The sequence below is a fragment of the Macaca nemestrina genome, chromosome 6 (assembly GCF_043159975.1).
Source record: "Macaca nemestrina isolate mMacNem1 chromosome 6, mMacNem.hap1, whole genome shotgun sequence".
NCBI classification, from domain to species: Eukaryota; Metazoa; Chordata; class Mammalia; order Primates; family Cercopithecidae; genus Macaca; species Macaca nemestrina.
Window position 1 is genome coordinate 12,323,095 of NC_092130.1, and position 25,910 is coordinate 12,349,004.

Sequence of the window (25,910 nt, forward strand, 5' to 3'; positions counted from 1 at the left end):
ACTAATAGTTGGTTGCCTTATATCCCAATTAGTCAGCAACAGTGATGAATAACTCACATGGGTTAGTAGCTTGGTTAGGTGGTAGAGGATAAGTGATGGAGAAAAGAAGATGCATTGTTCCTCCTGAAGCAATTGAGGATGTAATATTTGGGTCACGGAGGCCAGGTAAACAAAGATCGGTGACTCCCCAAACCAAAACTCCAAAGGCCACCCCATTGGCTTTTGAGGTTGTGGACTTAACTTGGTGCTGAGCAAAACAGTGTCAGAAAGGTGAGTTTCCCTTCTAGCAAGATCCCTGCAACTGGCAATCCATCTGGTAGAAAATTAAGTAATAAAATTTGACCCCCACTGCACACTGTATTCAAAAATAAATTCCATACTATGCAGCCATAAAAAGGAATGGGGTCATGTCCTTTGCAGAGACATGGATAGAGCTGGAGGCCATTATCCTTAGCAAACTAATGAAGAGAAAACCAAATATTGTATATTCTCATAAGTGGGAGCTAAATGATGAGAACACATGGACACATACAGGGAAAAAACACATACTGGGACCTTCTGGAGGGTAGAGGGTGGGAGGAGAGAGAGGATCAGGAAAAATAACTAATGGGTACTAGGCTTAATACCTGAGTGATGGAATAATCTGTACAACCCCCCATGACACAAGTTTACCTATGTAACAAACCCACACTTGCACCCCTGAACTTGAAGTAAAAGTTAAAAAAAATTCCATACAGATTAATGACCTAAGTAGAAAAACAAAAACTACAAACGTATTAGAAAAAATACTGGAGACTAATTTTATTTTCCTGGGAGGGAGATATGTAAGACATAAATTCTAGAAACCATGAAGGAACAGAAGATCAGATTTGATTATGGAGAATTAATATCTTCTCTGTGACAAAGGATACCCTAAGCAAAATTAGGGGACAAGCAACTCTGAGAAGAAATATTTTTTTCTCATGTTTTACAGCATAACGTTTGATATCTGAAATACGCAAAGAACTCTTGCAAATTAATAAAAAGATGAATGAAAACCTAGGCAAAGCACATATCAGAAATAAGATAAGTTGCCAATAAAGGTAAGACAAGATACTCAGCTTCATTCAAAATTAAGTAAGTACAGATAAAAATGATGAGAAATATTTTTGGCTTATCTGACTGGGGAAAAAAATAAGGCTGCTTACACCCAATGCTGCCATGGCTGAGGGGATGGGCTCTCTCCATCCCAGTGGATGGGTGCAAATCAAATCTAGTTTTCAGGGAGATGATTTGTCACTCTGTGGACAGCTCCCTGGCTCACCATGCCCAAGCAGGAAGTCTGTTGACTTCGGCATCTCAGTTTTCCTGACCTATTAAATGGGCAGAGCTATAAAGGTCTGTATATGTAGGGAAGGAGAGAGAGAGACGAAGTTGGAAAGAGAGCTGGCAGTGATTATGAAATACAAATGCAAAGATCACCAGCCATCCTAAGTGTGATGCTCACCTCTGACCTGAACAGCCCTCTCCCCCACCCCCGCCACCTTCCTGCCCAGAGTACTCAGACACTTTAGTTGGTTTCAGTGGGGGCAAGAGTTGGCAGGACCCCCGTGAAGAGAGGAAACCAGATGGTGCATTGTGACAGATGGGGTCAGAGTCCCTGGCTCAGAGGGCCAAAGTTCAGCTACACCAACTTCCTCATTCCCATTCTGTCAAATGGCACATTAATAAGCAAGAAAGTGATTCAGGGAAGAATTTCCAGAAGGACAAAAAACTCATCAGGTGTGTCAAATCTCTGACATTCAGGAGCCATGTGGGGAAAGAAGCACACGCTGACTTAAGCACGAAAGTATAGATGCTTTAATTAATCCGGGGTGAATTTAATTGCTTTAGTTAAGTGGAAATCGGGTTAAAAATGATGCAGAGCATGCTGGGGTGTGTTAAAAACATGACATATGAGTTGGATGAATCGATAAATTAAAAGTGCACAGATGTTTTAATTAAACCCAGGGAAGTTAACGAAGATCGCAAGAGACTTTTAAGCCTATGATTAATTCAATTCATTTAAAATACCTGTAGAGATATGGGGATGCCTCCATTTTGAGAGTTATAAAAGTTCTCAATCGATAAGTACTTAAGCTGTTCTTTAAAAAAGTTTCCGTTGTTGTGCGTATGTGTGTGTGTAAGACTGAACGGCATTAATTACATAATGAATATTTAGATTCTTTGGAGTACACAGTAAGCTTTTCTGCATCTCAAGTCCAGACGGAAGTAGGTTTACGCTTCTGTTGTATTTGGAGCATCAAGATGAATTTGCAAGTTGTTGGCGTCCTATTACCTGCAAACATGGAAGCTTCTTGAAGGCATGAGGGGTCTGTTTCATCCAATGCTGCCTCTCAGCAGGCAGAACGGTTCTGGGCGTGGTGTAGGCTTATGAGTTAGACAGCCTGAATTTCCTTTCCTCTTTCCCTTGTTTTTGCCAGCTGTGTGACTATGGATACTTTGCTCTCAGCCTTGATTGCTTTATCTTTGAAGTAGGATAAGAATTCTGCAGGACTTACCCCATAGTGTTTCCAAGGGGAGGAAATGAGATAATGATGTGAAGTGCTGTGCACAGAGCCTGGCACACAGACATCACTAGATAGGATATTATTATCACTATTCTCATTGGGAGAAAACTGTTCCAACTGGTCACTTTGTAAAGAGACAAGTTAGGGTAAAACGTCCTTTCCCTGTCCCCCATCCCAGCTGACCTCTTTCTAAAGACTGGTTTATTTCCCAGCACAAAAGATTTTCCCATAAACCACAGGATTTGCCCAGCTCTGTGTGCATCACGTCTCCTTAGGGTTAGGTATTCTGACTTCCAGGGCTGCTCTGCTACTCATCTAGTAGTTTAAAAAGGAAAACAAAAGAAGGGTTTTTAGTCTCAGAAGCAATTTAACTTCGGGGAGGGCTGACGGACTGAAGCCCCGCGAAGTGATTTCTGTTTGGTAATGCAACAGCCACGAGAAACATCACGGGCAACCGTGTTTTGGAGCTTGCAGGCATGGACTCGCACGTGGCCACCAAATAATGTGCACTGTAAGTTCCAAACTGGGGAGGAAAGGGCTCCTCCATGCCTGCTTGGCAAGCCAGGGGGATGAGAGGTCAAAAGTGATGTGACTGCCTCGATCTCTGTTCTCTTTGGGCAGTCTGAGCAGAGTTCAAGGGCAATTTATCTAGACTCAAACTTGAATGTGCATGGGAGTCATCTGGGGACCCTGTTAGAATGCAGCTTCTGACTCAGAATGTCTGGCATGAGGCCTGAGCATTTGGATATTTAACAAAATCCTGATGCTAGTACCCCAGACCTTCTGGATCAGAAATTCCAGGTGGAGCCCAGCAATCTGTGTGTTAACGGATGATTCCAACAAGGGCTCCAGTGTGGGTATCACTAATCCAGTGGGTAAGAGCATAGTTCAAAAACCATACCTGGGCAAGGGTCTTGAATCTCTCTGAGATTCAATTTCTTTAGCTGTGAAACAGAGATGATCATGACGTATGATATAAGGATGAAATGAGAGAATTCACTTAAAACCCTTTGCACAGCACCTGGCATGTAGTTGATCTTCAATAGGTGGTGGCGATTCTTCTTATGCTATTTTATCAAAGGTGACTTTGCCAAGGGTGTCTGCTCAGTCGCTTTCTGCAAAGCATATACCCAAGTGCACCTGCTTCAAGCTCCTGCTCCTGGGCCTTTGCTGCCAAAGAATCCCTGTACGTTTCTTCAGGTCAGGGGTGGGAGGAAAGAGAGGTGGGATTTGGCCATCCAGCTGTGGTGGGCTGAGGGACATTCTTTTGGGCAGCAGCTATGGCCCATGGCCTGTCTGCATTAATGAGGATTTCAGGGCAAGATGGGGTGGTAGAAGGAGATGGGTATGAATGATGGAAGGTTTGAAGGAGCTAGGATGCAGCCCTGGCTGTCTCAAGAAGGACAGCTGGGACCTGAGCCTCCTTCATGGAGAGAGAAGGAAGCTCTGAGGGAGGCATTCCTGGTGACGGGGAGGACCATCCACCCTCAGGGAGGGGACGAAGACCTTTGTCATTGTTCTCCACGGTACAGAGGAAGATGTCTATTAATGGGAAACAGGGGAGCATATTGTGAGGCAGAGTCAGAGGGGGCTCAGAGAACCCCAGCTGCTGGCAGTATTTATTGTTGAGGACTTCAGGAGTGGTCACACTGCCCTGGATTCAGGGGGTCTTCCTGTCACGTCTCTCTCCTGGATGGCTATCAGGGCACAAGCTTCAGAACCAGGCAGACATGGCCCTGCTATGTAACTTTGGGGACATAGCTTACTTTCTCTAAGTCTTTGTTTCTTTTACTGTAAAACAGGAATAATAATAATGAATTATTTCAAAGGCTTGTGAACGTGGATACTGGCTAACATTTAATACATGCCAAGCATGGTTCTACAAAGTTTCCATGTATTTACTTTTTGGTCCTCACAGCAATGTAATAGGAAATATAGCTGTTGTCTCCATTTTACAGATGAGAAAACTGAGGCTCAGAGGGGTTAAGTAATTTTCTGAAATGGGTACGGTTAACTAGAGCAGCAAGAATTCAAACCGAGAAAATTCCAACTCTACAGCTTTCCTTCTTAATCACTTTGCTATTATGAGGCAATGCATGTACATTGTGGAATAAATGGCATTTCTTTTCTGTAAACTTTTTCTTTCCTTCTTTTTTCATTCCTCCTTCTTTCCTTCCTTTGCTCATGCCCTCCCTCCGTGCCTCAAAGGTGGCTGACTTATTGCTGCATGATTGATCCGACAAATTAGAACCTTGTTCTTTAGCACTTGCTTTGGTTCTTGTGACATTTTCCAGTCATATTTCATCTTTATAAGCCTTGCCTCCTCTATTCAAGTAACCAGACATTTAACAAGCACATATTTTGTCCTGGGTACCAAACTAAATACAGGGAGGTACCAGGGGGACTGCTGGAAGCTTGTCATGAGCAGGAGAACCACCTGGAGAGGAGGTGGCCGGCATGTGGCAGGGGCCGCTGCTGCGATGTTGCCAAGCCCAGGTGACTGCATGGTCATATCTGAGGGTGCTTCAGGGAGGTGGCGACTGTGAGCATGGCCTTCCATGAGGAGCAGCAGCTTGATAGGAAAGGCTGGGATTGATGCGAACATTCCAGCTGAGAAAACAGCCTGAGCAAAGAGGAAGAAGCAGGGCCTCACACTTTATGAGGGGTGACTATCGGGAACTTAGAGTGAGTGTTCAGGTTTCAGTGGGAGATGACAGTGCGAGAGTAGTTCAGATCATGGATGACCTTGGATATCATTCTAAGAAATGTGATTTTCATTTTCGGAATGTGGCCCCTGACCACCTGCGTCAGACTCCCCCAGGGGACTTGTTAAAAAGGGGTATTCCTGAGCTGCACACCAGTCCTACAAGTCAGATTGGCTGGCATGGGGGAGGAACCTGGAAATACACATTGACAACAATCTCTTCAGATCCATGTCTTTAAACCAAAGCTTTTATAACCACGTGAGAGGCGACTGGGAGCCACCGAAGGTGTTTGAGGAGAGTAGTGACATGCCCCTAAGAGCTTTGGGAGAACTCTGGAGGTGGGGAGGAGAAATACTATCATGGAGAGGCTGGTGGCCAAGTGAGCAGGGCAGTGGCTCCCACAACTTAATATTTATATAGAAAAATCCAGCTGTAAGGATAGAGAGGAAAAATGGAGCAGAGATTGTTGGAGGTCGATGGAACAGGAGTTGGCAGGTGATGGGAGGAGAGAGGGTAAGAACATCAGGCTCTGAGGTCAGAAGATTTCTCTCTCTCTCTATCTCTCTTTCTCTCACTCAGGCTGGAGTGCAGTGGCAAAATCTCTGCTCATTGCAACCTCCATCTCCCAGGTTCAAGCAATCCTCCAAACTCACCCTCCTGAGTAGCTGGGACTACAGGCTTCACTACCATGCCCAGCTAATTTTCATAGTTTTTGTAAAGATGCAATTGCACTACGTTGCCCAGGCTGGTCATGAACTGCTGGGCTCAAGCGATCTGCCTGCCTTGGCCTCTCAGAGTGCTGGGATTATAGGCGTGAGCCACTGTGCCTGGCCAGGAGCTTTTGTTTCAAACCCTGGCTCTGCCACTTTCTACCTAGGAAACTCTTGTTTCCTCTCCTGAAAAGTTTACTTGAGTTCAAACTCAGAATTCTAGTGTGTAACCATCCCACAAGCTGCCTGCAAAGACAAAATTCCTTTATGCCTCACCTCTGAGATCAGTCTCATGGCTAGTCTAGTGTTGAAAGTCCAGGCCAGACTGCCTGGTTTGAATCCCAACAATTCCACTTACTTGCTGAGTGATTTTGAGCAAGTTACTTAAACTCTGTGTGCCTCATGTTCCACATCTATAAAATGGGATGATAATCATCTATAAATTAGGGCTACTGATGATTAAATGATATAATTACGTAGTTGTTCAGCACAGTGGTTGGCATATATAGTAAGAACTCAATAAATGTCAGCTCTGATGATGATGATGATGATTTGTTTTTAGTGCTGGCATGTAGCCATGAGGAATTGGGTGGTGGGTACTTTTGCCAGTTAACAGGAGAAGAATGGCAGGATTCCTGTTTTTTTCTTTCAAAGCTCCACAGAAGCTGGGTAGGAGCTGAAACCAACCCCTAGAGAGAAGACTTTATGTTCCTGTGGTTGTGGCATTTCTGGGCCTCCACTGACAGCTGTTTAGCAGCAGGAGTTGTCATTTCTAATAGCTATTAAATACGCATTACCTAACAACTACGGCTCTGGTGTGTTAAGTTTCTGCTGCAGGTTGAGGCCTCAAGCTCAGCCCAAATAATCCATCCGAGAAGCCAGTGTCAAAACAAAACAAAAAAACCCCAGACACCTCAGTTCTCTTCTGAAATGCAAGGCTGCTTTACAAACAATCCTAGGAAGCACCTGAAGTTAAAGCCTTCACATAAAAGCAAATACAAGGGAAAGGAATAATAATTAAAAAACCTCTAGCCCACAACAAATAGCATTACAGTAATAAGAAAACCGTGCAAGGGGAATAGTAATAACAAAAAAACTGTAGAATAAACAATAACTTGAATAATAAACACAATTATTGCTGGACAGGAGAGGTGCCTGATGGAAAATGGTACAAATCGCTGGGAAAGAAATGCCACTTTTCCTGAAGTTGTGGATCTGAACAGCTTGCCTATTAAGTTGCTCAATTAATGTAATTCTATACTATTCAGTCTTCTTGGTCGCATTTTCTCCATATTCCCTGATGCTAATGGGTTATCTTTGTTGATTCACACCACTGTTCTTTGGTTTATTTGTTTTTGCCTTTACTCCTATGCTACACTAGTTTGCCATGTAGCAATTGCACTGTGCAATATTACAAGAAGGACTGGGAAAATGTTATGGAGGTAATGTCTATTACGGTTTGCAATAGTATTTGTCTCTAGTTCCCAGTGATTTAAATGTGACCAAACGTTCTGTACTTTGTCACAAAAAGCGGGTTTTCCAGGTGACTATTTTGGTGAGTGTCAAAATAAGAATTTACAGTGTATTACTGTCGATTCACTTTGAATTAAAATATATATATTGCAGCAAAAAAAAAAATTTTTTTTAAAACTTTGAAAACTTCAAATGTTCATGATGCCTTACAGGCATCCTTACGACCCAGTCTCTCACTGCCCAGGAGACCAGGAGCACCTGTGTGATAAGGCCGGCCTCTGCCCCAGGTTCCCCTTCCGGCCTTCCCTGACTGTGATCTAGTGACATTCAAATGCACCAGTAAAATACCCTATGCCTTTTGCTCCACCCTGACTCGGCAATAAAGGCACTTGGCCACCAGCCCTGACTTTCTCTCAGCTCCCACCTGCCGGGCTGAACCCCATCCCTTGAAGCTGGTCCTACACAGCCCTCTGCATGTGTGCTGTGGCTCCCTCTCTAGAATCTATGAGTATAATAAGTCCCCGAATTTCATATGTCTCTCCCAGCGTGAGTTCCACAGTTGGAGCGATCCTTAAAGACCCCACCAGGGGAACTTACTCCCCCATTTATAACACGCACATTTTATTGCTTTATAAACTTCCTTATTTTCTCCTTTGGAATGTCTATAGCGTTCAAAGTCCGCATCACAGCATTTTGAGCTCCCATTTACGTTACCCCATTGCTTTTAATATGAATTGATCAGACCAGAAGCTCTCGGAAGGCAGAGCCTGTGGTTCCCTCACTCCTCCCTCTAGTCTGGCTCTTAGTGCAGTACCTGTCTCACAGTGGGCACATCACAAGTATTCACTGAATGCACGAGTAAGTTCAGTCCCCTAGACTGACTCAGGACAATGTGTTAGATCCATTCCATGTTATTTCCATGAGCGGGTCAGTTTCATTTTGCCTTTGGAGCCTCTCAGGGCCCCCGAGATGGTGGGGGCTGTGGAATGAACACTCTTGCAAACGCATGCCGACTGATTCCTCCATTCACTGCAAGGATGTCTTCAGATGCCTGATGCAGACTGGCAGGTTTATAAGAAGACAAGGAGCTGCCATTTGCACTGCACATCTGAGGGCACAGGAGGCTCAGTGTGAGGTCAAGAGAATAAATCCGCATTTCTGTCACTTGGACACATACTCAGTCGCTTGGATGTGATGGGAGTCTCTCTTGCTAACATGGCAAGTTCTCCCCCTGGCAGGAGGGCCCGAGTCTGCCGGCTGCCTGCAGTCACAGAAACTGGCAGAGCTCAAGGCATCCTGGGCACAGCTGTCAGTGAAGGAACAAAGGTCAATGCGAATTTGTGATACGGGAGGACCTTATGTTTGGGGCCTCTTAAGAGTTTTCATCAAGAAAGAAGGACAGGCCTGGCTTGGTGGCTCACACCTGTAATCCCAGCACTTTGGGAGGCCGAGGCAGGTGGATCACCTGAGATCAGGAGTTTGAGACCAGCCTGGCTGACATGGTGAAACTCCATCTCTATGAAAAATCCAAAATTAGCTGGGTGTGGTGGTATGCCCCTGTGATCCCAGATACTCTAGAGGCTGAGGCAATAGAATCGCTTAGACCCTAGGAGAAGGAGGTTGCAGTGAGCTGAGATTGTGCCACTGCACTCCAGCCTGGGTGACAGAGTGAATCTCTGTCTCAAAAAACCAACCAACCAACCAACCAACCAGAAAAGAAAGAAGGACACTGATTATGGCCCACAGCCAGGAGATGGGGCGTCCTGTTCTGGGGAGCAGGAGACTCAGGTGCACCTGTCTTTGCACTTGCTAGCTGATTACCTCATTCTGTTGGCTTGGGGTTACTCCCTGCCAACAGTCAGCAGCTTCTTAAACCCGAAAGTTGTTTGTGAGTGGCAACTTGTCGCAGCCACTGCTAAATTGTGCAGGACCAACGGGATCGAGACTTCCCACCTCTCTGCCTTATGTGTGAGGGGGAACAAAGGCACACACACACACACATACACACAATCACATTTTACTTTTTTTCTTATTAAAATCAGAAGTGCATCTCTGATGTAATGCACTGAGTAGGGCATAGCATCTTGCTAAAAATGCATAACCTCAATCCAATCACCGGAAAATATCACACAAACCCATACTGAGAGACACTCTACAAAATACCTGACTAATGCTCTTCTAAAAGGTCCAGGTCATAAAAGGCAAGGAATAACTGAGGAACTGTCACAGACTGGTCAGGTTAAAGAGATGAGGGAGACGTGACAATTAAATGCAATGTGGGATCCTGGATGAGAAACAAAGGGCAAAATTAGGAAAAGTCTGTAAATTAGCTAATGGCTTTGTATGGATGTTAATGTCTTGGCTTTGATCTTTGAGTTACAGAAATTTAAAATGTGGACATAGGGGAAGCTGGGTAAGCTCTGTATGGAAACTCTGTGTTCTATCTGTGCAACTTGTCGGCAAATCTAAACTGATTTCAATATAAGGTTTAAAAAATTGTAGGGGGGAGGATTGGTTAAAATAGAATTTACCTCATATCATTGATATGAAGACAAAGGTACATATTAAGTACTTTACACAATATCTGGTGCATATTGAGTACTTAAAAGCTATTAGTTGTTATTTAAAAACAACTGGAAGTATAGGTTTAACATTTCAGAAGTAAGTTCAGTGCTAATCATTAGATTTTTGCACTTGAACCTGGTGCAGTTAAACCTGTGTGCTTGTGTTTACTTGTTTCTCATTTCATCCCGCAGGTGTGGTCAAGGAATTTTGTTATATTAGGAGCCAGTAGTTATGAATTGAGGTATTTAAGGCTTGAGTCTCTCCAGATCCCAGGCTTATGTGTGCTCAAGTCCACTTTTGGGATTCTTGATGTGAAATAAGTGTGTAAGAAGCTGACTTGGCTTGGATGCTAATCAAAGTGAAAATGTTACTCTCTAGATAGGGTTCATGGGGGCACTAACATTTCCTACAGTTTTCTCTTTTCCAGTTTTCTGGTTTTGACATTGTTCTTTTTAAAATAAATTTATCGCTGGGCACGGTGGCCCATGCCTGTAATCCCAGCACTTTGGGAGGCCGAGGTGGGTGGATCACCTGAGGTTGGGAGTTCAAGACCAGCCTGACCAACATGGAGAAACCCCGTCTTTACTAAAAATACAAAATTAGCCATGTGTGGTGGTGCATGCCTGTAATCCCAGATAGCCAGGAGGCTGAGGCAGGTGTAGCACTTGAACCCGGGAGACGGAGGTTGCGTGAGCCGAGATCGCGTCACTGCACTCCAGCCTGGGCAACAAGAGCAAAACTCCGACTCAGAAAAAAAAAAAAAAAAAAAAAATCTACAGAACTATAATGAATTGACTTAAAGAAGTATGTTAAGTGATTAATAATACTTATGTCCCATGAAACTGGCAGAAATAATAAAGGTGATACATGAAAGATCAAAGATTGGGAAAGAAGGTTTTAGAATGAGGGGAAAGTTCTCTTTGTTAACAATGAAGTAGCTTAAACTGTGGCCATTTAAAAAACACTAAGGCAAAAACATCTATAGGGCAAAAAGGTAGAATCTTACTCCTAGCACTCTTCAACCAACTTCGCCCAGAATAAACGGAGAAATAGGGGGAAAAGCAATTTTATTCTTTAAACACTTCAATTTTGTCCACTGTGTGCATGAACAGCTAAATTAAAGTATACAAGTTCAAAGCCCGATTTCAGGAGCAGCGACTGAGTATGGAGGAGTCACTACTCTTAACATCCACTCAATATTTGTTTCACAAGGATCAATTATATACCATGGCTAATGCACACTTGCAGTGTGCGCCCAGCCACAGTGCAGGTGGTGAATGCAAAACACACACTGAGAGTCCTTTTAAGCAGCTAAATGGACACCCCATTACAGATCCATAATGCAGAATGGACGCTCATCTGCAAATGGATTTAAAGCAAAGGGTTCTTAAATGGCCAGGGTACTTAGGTTTAAAAGGCCAGTAACTGGATGTGCAGTCAGAGCACACATGGTTTTTAGGATTAATAATACATCGATGTGTGTCAGTGTTAATATACATTTACAGCTCACAGGCCGTGCGGCTGAGTGTTCAGCCTATTTGCAGCCACATATAAAAGGACGACTCTGTCCTTCTTCTCATTAATGCTTTCACTCCCAGGAAAATTAGATTACGCAAGGAAAGCCATTCAAATGACACTGAGGTTTTCCTTCCTTTAAAGCCTCTGCTAGGAAAAGCGTTCAGCCTGGTGATGCATGTGCTGTTCTCTGTTCTCCCTGCTCCATCAGTGACCCTCAGAGCCTGAGGGAGGCGCTGCGAGGAGGTCCAGTCTCCACTGTTCACTTTGCTGATGTGCTCCCTGCCATTGATAGAGTGCACTAAGCGTGGCACAGCCCAGAGAGCTGTTGGGCGGCTTCCCGCCTGACACACAGCCCTGAGAGCTGTTGGGTGGCTTCTTGCCTTATTTTTAAAATTATACTTGAAGTTCTGGGATACATGTGCAGAATGTGCAGTTTTGTTACATAGATATACATATGGTTTGCTGCACCCATCAACCCGTCATCTGGTTTGCCGCATCCATAATAGTTTGCTGCACCCATCAACCCATCATCTACGTTAGGTATTTCTCCTAATGCCATCCCTCCCCTAGCCCCCCACCCCCCAACAGGCCCCATTGTGTGATGTTCCCCTCCCTGTGACCCTGTGTTCTCATTGTTCAACTCCCACTTATGAGTGAGAACATGTGACGTTTGGTTTTCTGTTCCTGTGTTAGTTTGTTGAGAATGATGATTTCCAGCTTCATCCATGTCTCTGCAAAGGACACGAACTCATCCTTTTTTATGGCTGCATAGTATTTCATGGTGTATATGTACCACATTTTCTTTATCCAGTCTATCATTGATGGGCATTTGGGTTGGTTCCAAGTCTTTGCTATTGTGAATAGTGCTGCAATAAACATACGTGTGCATGTGTCTTTATAGTAGAATGATTTATAATCCTTTGGGTATATACTCAGTAATGGGATTGCTGGGTCAAACGGTATTTCTGGTTCTAGATCCTTGGTATTTCTGGTTCTAGATCCATAACGTAGATCACCACACTGTCTTCCACAGTGGTTGAAGTAATTTATACTCCCACCAACAGTGTAAAGGCATTCCTATTTATCCAGATCCTCTCCAGCATCTGTTGTTTCCTGACTTTTTAATGATCGCCATTGTAACTGGCATGAGATGGTATCTCATTGTGGTTTGCAGATGACGTGACTGTATATTTAGAAAACCCCATAGTCTCAGCCAAATTTCTCCTTAAGCTGATAAGCAACTTCAGCAAAATCTCAGGATACAAAATCAATGTGCAAAAATCACAAGCATTCCTATACACCAACAACAGACAGAGTGCCAAATCATGAGTGAACTCCCACTCACAATTGCTACAAAGAGAATAAAATACCTAGGAATACAATTTACAAGGGATGTGAAGGACCTCTTCAAGGAGAACTACAAACCTTGTCTTCTTTTTAAGTTTATCGAAGCTTTCACCATACTGCGTGATGGAAGAGATGCCTGTAAGTGGTGTCATTTAGGAATTAAGTCTCATGCACGTGCCATCAGACCCAGAACTTTAAGTACAGAAAGCCCCCTTCACTTATCAGCATTTGGAAGGCTGGAACCCTCACATCTTTGAAACAGTGAGACTATTTGAAATAGTATTTTTCAGAGCAATTGTGATGAGGGTGGGAAAGGAGAGGTACTATTTAGCATTTACAGAGCAGCTTCACTAATGATTGTCTTGCAGAAAGTCAAGGCAGGAAGGTCTTTTAATAAAGCACACATAAAAATAATGGGAAGATTAGTTACATATATAAATACATAAAATAATATGCATAATTAAATAAGAAAGTCAAGGCCTTTCAGGCCTTATTGTACCCTGCTAAGAGCTTTGCGTGTGTTATCTTACACTATCCTCACAATAAACCTAGGAAGTAACTCCCCACTTTTCTAGATGAGGAAACCAAGGTTCAGAAATGTTAAATCAGTCACTTAATGTCAGACAACCAATGGCAGAGCTGGGATTGGAACCACTTGCTGACTCTGCAGCAAGTGCACTTAACTGTCCCTTCACTATTTTTCAGACTTTGATATGGCCTATTAGTAGGTGGAAAAATCAGCGTAATGGGTCATAACTAGTATTAAAAAAAAATGAGGCCGGGCACAGTGGCTCATGCCTGTAATCCCAGTGCTTTGGGAGGATGAAGCGGGTGGATGACTTGAGGTCAGGAGTTCGAGATCAGCCTGGCCAACATGGTGAAACCCTGTTTCTACTAAAAATACAAAAATTAGCTGGGTGTGGTGGCACATGCCTGTAATTCCAGCTTCTTGGGAGGCTGAGACAGGATAATTGCTTGAACCCGGGACAGGGAAGTTGCAGTGAGCCAAGATCACACCACTGCATTCCAGCTTGGGTGACAGAGTGAGACTCAAAAAAATAAAATAAAATAAAAAATGAAATAGGATAGAAAAGAAACATGGAGTAAAATATCATTTTGTGAGTTTCATTTCAATTTCCTACTTGTATTTATACATATACACTTGTGTGTCTGTGTGTCTGTGTCTGTGTCTGTGTGTGTGCCTGTGTATAAGTGTGAGATGCTCTGCTGTTCACTACAGCTGCCTCTGAGAGAGCCATTGAAGGTCACACTGAAGGTCTCTTGCAAGCAAGGTGTGTAGCCCCTAAATTCTCTGTTATTGTGAGAAGCATTTTCTTTCTTATATTACCTTTCCCCCAAGAATCTCAGGGCTTCAGCCATTCTGCGCACAGTAGTGTAGATAAATTAATAATACAATTTAAAACCGATTCCACCAAGATAAATAGCGCTTCCTAGATTAAGAGTGTAGCTGGCCAGAATGAATGAAATTTACTAACCCTGAGATGCTTAATCTTCCATTACATGGAAGTTAATGATTATAAGAAAGGAGTGATGGTAATTCACTTCTGCTTTTACAGGAAATCCGACCATCTCATTTTTAGCACATCTTTCTTCTCAGCACACCTCAGTGCCAAGGATAACTGCCCTGCTCCTGTAGGTACATTGGCCAATGGTCATAAATCAAAGCCTACTATTTACCAAAGGCTCATGCCTTCTGGCATGCATGGCCTTGCAAGATGTTTCCAGGGAATTTGCTGGGAAGGCTACATGGGTGCTCCTTCTGTTACCCACTCAGAGAAGCCTAGGGAGGGTCTGTCTTCCAACCATAGCAGGGAAGCGGTGGCACATACCTTTAGCACAGTCTGCTCCTAGAAATCCTGGGAAACAGTGACACACCCCGGACACACATTCACCATTCCCATGGCAATTGCGTGGACAGTCCTGGACTGAATCTGAAAAAGAGATAAATGTAGTGATTACCTTTTCCTCTGCCTACTGGTGCAGTAATTTAACCATTAGTAACTTGCCATTTTTAAAGACCAGTGCTAGCAACCTCAGATGCCTATAATAGGGGATTGGTCAGGAATATGAATGAGTGAAGAAAGAGAATAGGGAGTGGTGGGGACTAGGACAGCTTGAACAGTGCTCTCCAGGTGATGGCCCCAGGCAGGAATGCAGGGCTAGTAGTGCTGTAACTTTTGCTTTTTAAGAATAAACTACCAATCTCATCCATCATAGTGGCTCACAGCTGTAATCCCAGCACTTTGGGAGGCTGAGGCAAGTGGATCACATGAGGTTAGGAGTCCGAGACTAGCCTGGCCAACGTGGTAAAACCCCATCATTACTAAAAACACACACACACACACACACACACACACACACACACACACACACAATTAGCTGGATGTGGTGGTGCACTCCCGTAATCCCAGCTACTTGGGATGCTGAGGCAGGAAAATAGCTTGAACCCAGGAGGCAGAGGTTGCAGTGAGCTGAGATCACGCCACTGCACTCCAGGCTGGGTGACAGAGTGAGACTCAATTTCAAAAACAAAACAAACAAACAAAACAAACCAATAGAAAGAATAAACTATCAGTCTGGGTTTAAAAACTATGAAAGTTCCCGTGTTTGAATGTTGACAAGTTTTTAAACACTGTACCCACAAGCTCCCCCACCCCAACCTTCATCATCCCAGCCATTTAAGATTTGGTCTGATAGGCAGGGTGTCAGTTTTTAGCCTTAGGTATAGAGAGTGATTCTTCAAAATAGGAGCAGTTATTGCTAACCTCAGATTTGTCGAGTAAAAACATTCCTTGCTTTAAGGAATTCTAGTAAAAGAAAAACCCAAATGCATAAGACTGCTTAAATTCTGCATGATTTTGGAATTCTTTAAGTAGGAGGTTTGGGGTTATACAAACGTCCTTTTATGCTTAGCTTTTGAGGATGTTATTTTTCATGAAAATGAATTAATTCACATTTGGCTCTAACCTGCATCACTGTCTTATCTTGTGATTTACCCTTCTATGTGTACTCTCAAGTAATACCTTCAAAGGAATGATTTTGAAACTTTTTAATGTTGATTTGGGTCTGCAGAGAAATAGTCATATTCTTTTTTTTTATTATACTTTAAGTTCTAGGGTACATGTACACAATGTGCAGGTTTGTTACATATGTATACTTGTGCCATGTTGGTGTGCTGCACCCATCAACTCGTCAGCACCCATCAACTCGTCATTTACATCAGGTATAACTTCCAATGCCAACCCTCCCCCTCCCCCTCCCCATAATAGGCCCCAGTGTATGATGTTCCCCTTCCAGAGTCCAAGTGATCTCAGTGTTCAATTCTCACCTATGAGTGAGAACATGCGGTGTTTGGTTTTCTGTTCTTGCAATAGTTTGCTGAGAATGATGGTTTCCAGCTGCATCCATGTCCTTACAAAGGACACGAACTCATCCTTTTTTATGGCTACATAGTATTCCATGGTGTATATGTGCCACATTTTCTTAATCCAGTCTGTCACTGATGGACATTTGGGTTGATTCCAAGTCTTTGCTATTGTGAATAGTGCCGCAATAAACATACGTGTGCATGTGTCTTTATAGCAGCATGATTTATAATCCTTTGGGTATATACCCAAGTAATCGGATGGCTGGGTTATATGGTATTTCTAGTTCTAGATCCTTGAGGAATCGCCATACTGTTTTCCACAATGGTTGAACCAGTTTGCAATCCCACCAACAGTGTAAAAGTGTTCCTAGTTCTCCATATCCTCTCCAGCACCTGTTGTTTTCTGACTTTTTAATGATTGCCATTCTAACTGGTGTGAGATGGTATCTCGTTGTGGTTTTGATTTGCATTTCTCTGATGGCCAGTGATGATGAGCATTTTTTCATGTGCCTGTTGGCTGTATGCATGTCTTCTTTTGAGAAATGTCTGTTCATATCTTTTGCCCACTTTTTGATGGGGTTGTTTGTTTTTTTCTCGTAAATTTGTTTGAGTTCTTTGTAGGTTCTGGATATTAGCCCTTTGTCAGATGAGCAGATTGCAAAATTTTTCTCCCATTCTGTAGGTTGCCTGTTTACTCTGATGGTAGTTTCTTTTGCTGTGCAGAAGCTTTTTAGTTTAATTAGATCCCATTTGTCAATTTTGGCTTTTGTTGCTGTTGCTTTTGGTATTTTAGACATGAAGTCCTTGCCCATGCCTATGTCCTGAATGGTATTACCTAGGTTTTCTTCTAGGGTTTTTATGGTTTTAGGTCTAACATTTAAGTCTCTAATCCATCTTGAATTAATTTTCATATAAAGAGTAAGGAAAGGATCCAGTTTCAGCTTTCTACTTATGGCTAGCCAATTCTCCCAGCACCATTTATTAAATGGGGAATTCTTTCCCCATTTCTTGCTTTTCTCAGGTTTGTCAAAGATCAGATGGCTGTAGATGTGTGGTATTATTTCTAAGGGCTCTGTTCTGTTCCATTGGTCTATATCTCTGTTTTGGTACCAGTACCATGCTGTTTTGGTTACTGTAGTCTTGTAGTATAGTTTGAAGTCAGGTAGCGTGATGCCTCCAGCTTTGTTCTTTTGACTTAGGATTGTCTTGGCAATGCGGGCTCTTTTTTGGTTCCGTATGAACTTTAAAGCAGTTTTTTTCCAATTCTATGAGGAAAGTCATTGGTACCTTGATGGGGATGGCATTGAATCTATAAATTACCTTGGGCAGTATGGCCATTTTCACGATGTTGATTCTTCCTATCCATGAGCATGGTATGTTCTTCCATTTGTTTGTGTCCTCTTTTATTTCACTGAGCAGTGGTTTGTAGTTCTCCTTGAAGAGGTCCTTTACATCCCTTGTAAGTTGGATTCCTAGGTATTTTATTCTCTTTGAAGCAATTGTGAATGGAATTTTATTCATGATTTGGCTCTCTGTTTGTCTGTAACTGGTGTATAAGAATGCTTGTGATTTTTGCACATTGATTTTGTATCCTAAGACTTTGCTGAAGTTGCTTATCAGCCTAAGGAGATTTTGGGCTGAGATGATTGGGTTTTCTAAATATACAATCATGTCATCTGCAAACAGGGACAATTTGACTTCTTCTTTTCCTAACTGAATACTCTTTATTTTTTTTTCTTGCCTGATTGCCCTAGCCAGAGCTTTCAACACTATGTTGAATAGGAGTGGTGAGAGAGGGCATCCCTGTCTTGTGCCAGTTTTCAAAGGGAATGCTCCCAGTGTTTGCCCATTCAGTATGATATTGACTGTGGGTTTGTTATAAATAGCTCTTAATATTTTGAGATACGTTCCATCAATACTGAATTTATTGAGAGTTTTTAGCATGAAGGGCTGTTGAATTTTGTCAAAGGCCTTTTCTGCATCTATTGAGATAATCATGTGGTTTTGTCTTTGGTTCTGTTTATATGCTGGATTACGTTTATTGATTTGCATATGTTGAACAAGCCTTGCATCCCAGGGATGAAACCTTTTTGATCATGGTGGATAAGCTTTTTGATGTGCTGCTGGATTCAGTTTGCCAGTATTTTATTGAGGATTTTTGCATCAATATTCATCGGGGATATTGGTCTAAAATTCTCTTTTTTTGTTGTGTCTCTGCCAGGCTTTGGTATCAGGATGATGTTGGCCTCAAAATGAGTTAGGGAGGATTCCCTCTTTTTCTATTGATTGGAATAGTTTCAGAAGGAATGGTACCAGCTCCTCCTTGTACCTCCAGTAGAATTCGGCTGTGAATCCGTCTGGTCCTGGACTTTTTTTGTGGGTAGGCTATTAATTATTGCCTCAATTTCAGAGCCTGCTATTGGTCTATTTAGGGATTCAACTTCTTCCTGGTTTAGTCTTGGGAGAGTGTAAGTGTCCAGGAAATTATCCATTTCTTCTAGGTTTTCTAGTTTATTTGTGTAGAGGTGTTTATAGTATTCTCTGATGGTAGTTTGTATTTCTGTGGGGTCAGTGGTGATATCCCCTTTATCATTTTTTATTGCGTCTATTTGATTCTTCTCTCTTTTCTTCTTTATTAGTCTTGCTAGGGGTCTACCAATTTTGTTGATCTTTTCAAAAAACCAGTTCCTGGATTCATTGATTTTTTGGAGGCTTTTTTGTGTCTCTATCTCCTTCAGTTCTGCTCTGATCTTAGTTATTTCTTGCCTTCTGCTAGCTTTTGAATGTGTTTGCTCTTGCTTCTCTAGTTCTTTTAATTGTGATGTTAGGGTGTCAATTTTAGATCTTTCCAGCTTTCTCTTGTGGGCATTTAGTGCTATAAATTTCCCTCTAATACTGCTTTAAATGTGTCCCAGAGATTCTGGTATGTTGTATCTTTTTTCTCATTGGTTTCAAAGAACATCTTTATTTCTGCCTTCATTTCGTTATGTACCCAGTAGTCATTCAGGAGCAGGTTGTTCAGTTTCCATGTAGTTGAGCGGTTTTGATTGAGTTTCTTAGTCCTGAATTCTAGTTTGATTGCACTGTGGTCTGAGAGACAGTTTGTTATAATTTCTGTTCTTTTACATTTGCTGAGGAGTGCTTTATTCCAACTATGTGGTCAATTTTGGAATAAGTGCGATGTGGTGCTGAGAAGAATGTATATTCTGTTGATTTGAGGTGGAGAGTTCTGTAGATATCTATTAGGTCTGCTTGGTGCAGAGTTGAGTTCAATTCTTGGATATATCCTTGTTAACTTTCTGTCTCGTTGATCTGTCTAATGTTGACAGTGGGGTGTTAAAGTCTCCCATTATTATTGTATGGGAGTCTAAGTCTCTTTGTAAGTCTCTAAGGACTTGCTTTATGAATCTGGGTGCTCCTGTATTGGGTTCATATATATTTAGGATAGTTAGCTCTTCCTGTTGAATTGATCCCTTTACCATTATGTAATGGCCTTCTTTGTCTCTTTTGATCTTTGATGGTTTAAAGTCTGTTTTATCAGAGACTAGGATTGCAACCCCTGCTTTTTTTTGTTCTCCATTTGCTTGGTAGATCTTCCTCCATCCCTATATTTTGAGCCTATATGTGTCTCTGCATGTGAGATGGGTCTCCTGAATACAGCAAACTGATGGGTCTTGACTCTTTATCCAATTTGCCAGTCTGTGTCTTTTAATTGGACCATTTAGTCCATTTATCTTTAAGGTTAATATTGTTATGTGTGAACTTGATCCTATCACTGTGATGTTAGCTGGTTATTTTGTTCGTTGGTTGATGCAGTTTCTTCCTAGCATTGATGGTCTTTACATTTTGGCATGTTTTTGCAATGGCTGGTACCGGTTGTTTCTTTTCATGTTTAGTGCTTCCTTCAGGGTCTCTTGTAGGGCAGACCTGGTGGTGACAAAATCTCTAAGCATTTGCTTGTCTGTAAAGGATTTTATTTCTCCTTCACTTATGAAACTTAATTTGGCTGGGTATGAAATTCTGGGTTGAAAATTCTTTTAAGAATGTTGAATATTGGCCCCCACTCTCTTTTGGCTTGGAGAGTTTCTGCCGAGATATCTGCTGTTAGTCTGATGGGCTTCCCTTTGTGGGTAACGCGACCTTCCTCTCTGGCTGCCCTTAACATTGTTTCCTTCATTTCAACTTTGGTGAATCTGACAATTACGTGTCTTGGAGTTGCTCTTTTCGAGGAGTATCTTTGTGGCCGTTCTTTGTATTTCCTGAATTCGAATGTTGGCCTGCCTTACTATGTTGGGGAAGTTCTCCTAGATGATATCCTGAAGAGTGTTTTCCAACTTGGTTCCATTTTCCTCCTCACTTTCAGGCACACCAATCAGACGTAGATTTGGTCTTTTCACATAATCCCATATTTCTTGAAGGCTTCGTTCATTTCTTTTTCCTCTTTTTTCTCTAGACTTCTCTTCTCACTTCATTTCATTCATTTGATCTTCAATCATTGATACTCTTTTTTCCAGTTGATCAAGTCAGTTACTGAAGCTTGTGCATTTGTCACATATTTCTCATGTAATGGTTTTTATCTCTGTCAGTTCATTTATGGCCTTCTCTGTATTGATTATTCTAGTTATCCATTCTTCCATTATTTTTTCAAGATTTTTAGTTTCTTTGCACTGGGTACATAGTTCCTCCTTTAGCTCTGAGAAGTTTGATCGACTGAAGCCTTCTTCTCTCAACTCGTCAAAGTCATTCTCCATTCAGCTTTGATCCGTTGCTGGCGATGAGCTGTGTTCCTTTGGAGGGGGAGATGTGCTCTGATTTTTTGAATTTCCAGCTTTTCTGCCCTGCTTTTTCCCCATTTTTGTGGTTTTATCTGCCTCTGGTCTTTGATGATGGTGACGTACTGATGGGGTTTTGGTGTGGGTGTCCTTTCTGTTTGTTAGTTTTCCTTCTAACAATCAGGACCCTCAGTTGTAGGTCTGTTGGAGTTTGCTTGAGGACCACTCCAGACGCTGTTTTCCTGGGTATCAGCAGCAGAGGCTGCAGAAGATAGAATATCGCTGAAGAGCGAGTTCTGCTGTCTGATTCTTGCTCTGGAAGCTTCGTCTCAGGGGTGTACCCTGCCATGTGTGGTGTGAGGTGTCAGTCTGCACCTAGTGGGGGATGTATCCCAGTTAGGCTACTCAGGGGTCAGGGACCCACTTGAGCAGGCAGTCTGTCCATTCTCAGATCTCAACCTCCGTGCTGGGAGATCCACTGCTCTCTTCAAAGCTGTCAGACAGGGTCATTCAATAGTCATATTCTTTAAAAATTATTACCCCATCATCCTAATTTTTGTCCTAAAACAAAATACCTTTAGACTTTCAGGTTCCAAATTACTAAGATGATGAAAAGGAAAGTATAAGCCACTATTCCCAAAATGTGATGTTATATCACCCTTGGAGAGTTGGGGACTTTGACCTGGTGACATAGTATGAAAGGCTGTGAAGTCTACTTGTTCCTAATGGAGTTACCTGAGAGTGATAAAGGATGTGTTTCCTTTAAACCTGATTTCCCATTTACTCCTACTCTGGATTGAAACTCCGAATCATACCATTCTGTTTTCTTCCTACAGTGTTTCCTTTCTCAGCCCTCATCTTCCAGAACTACACTGTAGTTGGTTTCTGGCAGTCTGAGGAAAACTCAATGAGTATATTTGCTTTTTCAAAATCAGACAAAAGACTATAGACCCCATCAAGCCAGTTTCCTTAATGTATAACAATAATTAACATTTCAGACTGAAACTCCTTGAGGTTGGCTGTGTAAATGTCGGCTGAGAAGCATCCAGGTGGCTACTTATTTGTTTCATTTATTCATCCCTCATTCAAAAAGCGTTAGGTGCTTTTGTGGATCAGCAAATCAGTAATTTCACAGGGTGCTGGGAGACCATTCTCCCTGGGTCTCTCATGTTTCTGAATGTCTTGAGAGCACAGGCATTGACTGCCTTAGTTCTGAACTATCTTTTCAAGGCTGTCTGTATTGGGAACAGCCTTGGGAGACAGCAGTAGTGTCTCTCTTCTGAGTAAAGGGCAGGTTTACTTATTACCCAGTATAGTAAAGACAATGTCTCCCTCTGGAACAAAGAATAAGCATGCTTACTGCCTATTCTAAGAGACTCGGGTTCAGTAAGCTCAGGGTTTTTCTTCTGCAATGCAACCCACGATATGTACTGGCATAACCCGACCTGAGGGAAGCCCTGAGGAGTTACTCTGAGGGAACTGGGGCTTGGGGAACCAGAACACATACTGACACTCTGGATATTGCATTGCTCTGAGTAATAAAGTCCCTTATCTCTGACCTATGAGTCTCATGTCTTCTGATGGCATCCATGAAACTGTGTCAGGCTAACATGTTAGCTTGCAACTAGGGTAAGGTCTCAGATCTGTCACATTCTTACATATGATTCAGTCTACTAACTGAGCACTTATATTATGCAAGGCACTATATAAAAAGGCATTGGAGATACCACAGTGAAAATGACAGACATAGTCTCCTCATATGCAAAGCCCTCATAAAACTTTGCACAATAATAGAGAATACAAGCCAAAAAAAAATCAAGCAAATTGAATAAGTAAAAATTACAATAAGTGCTTTGAAGAGAATAGGATACTGAGATGGAGTAACAGGAGGAAGCTACCTAAAGAGAGTGTTCAGGGAGGGCCTCTCTACTCTATGCAAGTGACTCTGAAGGATGAGCTGAAACCAGCAAGCAAAGAGCTGAGGGAAGGGTGTTCCAGGTCAGAGGAACAGCTTATGCAAAGGCTCTGGGGTGGGAAAGAGAGGAACTGAATCCAATATGGATGCAGGGTAGCAAACAAGGGAGAGTGTGACATTAGCTGAGTTTGGAGAGATCCAGACAGGGAGACGGATCATCCAGGGACATGTAGGCCAGCAGTCTCCAACCTTTTTGCCACCAGGGACTGGTTCCATGGAAGACAATTCTTCTACAGACTGGGGCTTGGGGATGGTTTCAGCATGATTCAAGCACATACATTTATTGTGTATTTTATTTCTATTATTATTACATTGTAATATATAATGAAATAACTATACAACTCACGATAATGTCGAATCAATGGGAGCCCTGAGCTTGTTTTTCTGCAACTACATGGTCCCATCTAGGGGTGATGGGAGACAGTGACATATCATCAGGCTTTAGATTCTCATAAGGAGCACACAACCTAGATCCCTTGCATGCACAGTTCACAATAGGGTTTGCCCTCATATGATAATCTAATGCCGCTGCTGATCTGATAGGGGGTGGAGCTCAGGCGCTAATGCAAGCAATAAAGATAAAGCTTCACTTGCTCACCCACTGCTCCCCTCTTGCTCTGTGGCCCAGTTCCTAATGGGCCACAGACCTCATTGTGATCTGTGCATGCGAGGGATCTGGGTTGCATGCTCCTTATGAGAATCTAATGCCTGATGATTTATCACTGTCTCCCATGACCCCCAGATGGGATCATCTAGTTGCAGGAAAACAAGCTCAGGGCTTCCACTGATTCGACATTATGGTGAATACTGATCTGTGGCCCTAGGGTTGAGGACCCCTGCTATAGGCCATGTGGATGACTTGGGTTCTATTCTGGAACTTCTGGGTATAAATGAAACATTTAAACAGAGGAACATCATTCTTCAGCTTGCATTTTTTGAAGTCCTTCCTACGGTGAAGTAGAGATTGTTTCTCACTGAGCATCTGGGTCTGGGGATGGTTTGGTGGAAATTGACATTCCTGAGGTCAAGGCTCCCTGTTCTCAAAACTTACGTCTTTGGCAGTCAAGCAGCAAAGGTCCAGGGAGCTCTTTGCCACCACAATCCCATGGAAAAGGCCCGAGATCTTTGCACAGTTTCTTTGCTTGGCTGGAGGGCTTCACTTGAGGTATTTATCATTGTGTCTCAGCTCCTGGATGTCTTCCTCACTTTCCTCGATCTGGACTTTGTATCACTTCCTCTTTGCTCTTGTAATTCTTATATATATCTATCTTCTCTCACCAGCCCTCGATTTGAGCTGTTCATCAAGGTATTTTCAATGCTTGGTATACAAGACGTCCTTGGTAAAAAGTTGTCCAAGTGTGATTATGTGTGTGTGTGTCTGTGTGTCTATGTCTATGTGTGTGTGTGTCTGTGTGTCTGTGTATGTCTGTGTGTGTCTGTGTGTCTGTGTATGTCTGTGTGTGTCTGTGTGTCTGTGTATGTCTATGTGTGTGTGTATGTGTATGTCTGTGTGTATGTGTGTCTATGTGTGTGTCTGGGTGTCTATGCCTATGTGTGTGTGTGTCTGTGTGTGTGTCTATGTCTATGTCTGTGTGTCTGTGTATGTGTATATGTGTGTGTGTCTGTGTATGTCTGTGTGTGTGCGTCTGTGTATGTCTATGTGTGTGTGTGTCTGTGTGTCTGTGTATGTCTATGTGTATGTGTGTCTGTGTGTGTGTCTATGTCTATGTGTGTTTGTGTGTCTGTGTGTAAGTGTATGTCTATGTCTATGTGTGTGTCTGTGTGTCTGTGTATGTCTGTGTGTGTGTATGTCTATGTCTATGTGTGTGTGTGTCTGTGTATGTCTATGTGTGTGTGTGTGTCTGTGTGTATGTGTATGTCTATGTGCGTGTGTGTATCTGTGTATGTCTATGTGTGTGTGTCTATGCATATGTGTGTGTCTGTGTGTCTGTGTGTGTGCCTAAGTCTATGTGTGTGTGTCTCTGTGTGTCTATGTCGATATGTGTGTTTGTGTGTATGTCTATGTCTATGTCTATGTCTGTGTGTGTGTATGTCTATGTGTGTGCGTCTGTGTGTGTATGTCTATGTGTGTGTGTGTCTGTGTATGACTGTGTATGTGTGTCTGTGTATGTCTATGTGTGTGTGTGTATGTCTATGTGTGTGTGTGTCTGTGTATGACTATGTATATGTGTGTCTGTGCATGTCTATGTGTGTGTGTGTCTGTGTGTATGTGTATGTCTGTGTGTGTGTGTCTGTGTCTATGTGTGTCTATGTCTATGTGTGTGTGTCTGTGTGTATGTGTATGTCTATGTGCGTGTGTGTATCTGTGTATGTCTATGTGTGTGTGTCTATGCATATGTGTGTGTCTGTGTGTGTGCCTAAGTCTATGTGTGTGTGTCTCTGTGTGTCTATGTCAATATGTGTGTTTGTCTGTGTGTGTCTATGTCTATGTCTGTGTGTGTATATGTCTATGTGTGTGTGTGTGTCTGTGTGTGTATGTCTATGTGTGTGTGTCTGTGTATCTGTGTATGTCTATGTGTGTGTGTGTGTGTCTGTGTATCTGTGTATGTCTGTGTGTGTGTGTCTGTGTGTGTGTGTATGTCTATGTGTGTGTGTATCTGTGTATGTCTATGTGTGTCTGTGTATGTCTGCATGTGTGTCTGTGTATATCTATGTGTGTGTCTGTGTATTTCTATGTGTGTGTGTGTTTCTGTGTGTCTGCGTGTGTCTATGTGTGTGTGTGTTTCTGTGTGTCTGTGTATGTCTATGTGTGTGTGTCTGTGTATGTCTATGTGTGTGTGTCTGTGTGTGTCTATGTGTGTGTGTCTATGTGTGTGTGTGTCTATGTGTTGTGTCTATGTGTGTCTCTGTGTGTATGTGTGTCTGTGTGTCTATGTGTGTGTCTGTG

General features: G+C 42.5%; 1 protein-coding gene across 19 annotated transcripts in view; it reads right to left on the minus strand.

The window, feature by feature from the left end:
* LOC105480824 (teneurin transmembrane protein 2) overlaps nt 1-25,910 on the minus strand; it is a 3,943,693-nt gene that overhangs the window by 147,941 nt on the left and 3,769,842 nt on the right. For all 19 annotated transcript variants that reach the window (XM_071097760.1, XM_071097759.1, XM_071097767.1 and 16 more), the window contains one exon: nt 14,718-14,819. In XM_071097760.1, the coding sequence (XP_070953861.1) occupies nt 14,718-14,819 (102 nt within the window). The remainder of the gene's footprint in view (nt 1-14,717; nt 14,820-25,910) is intronic.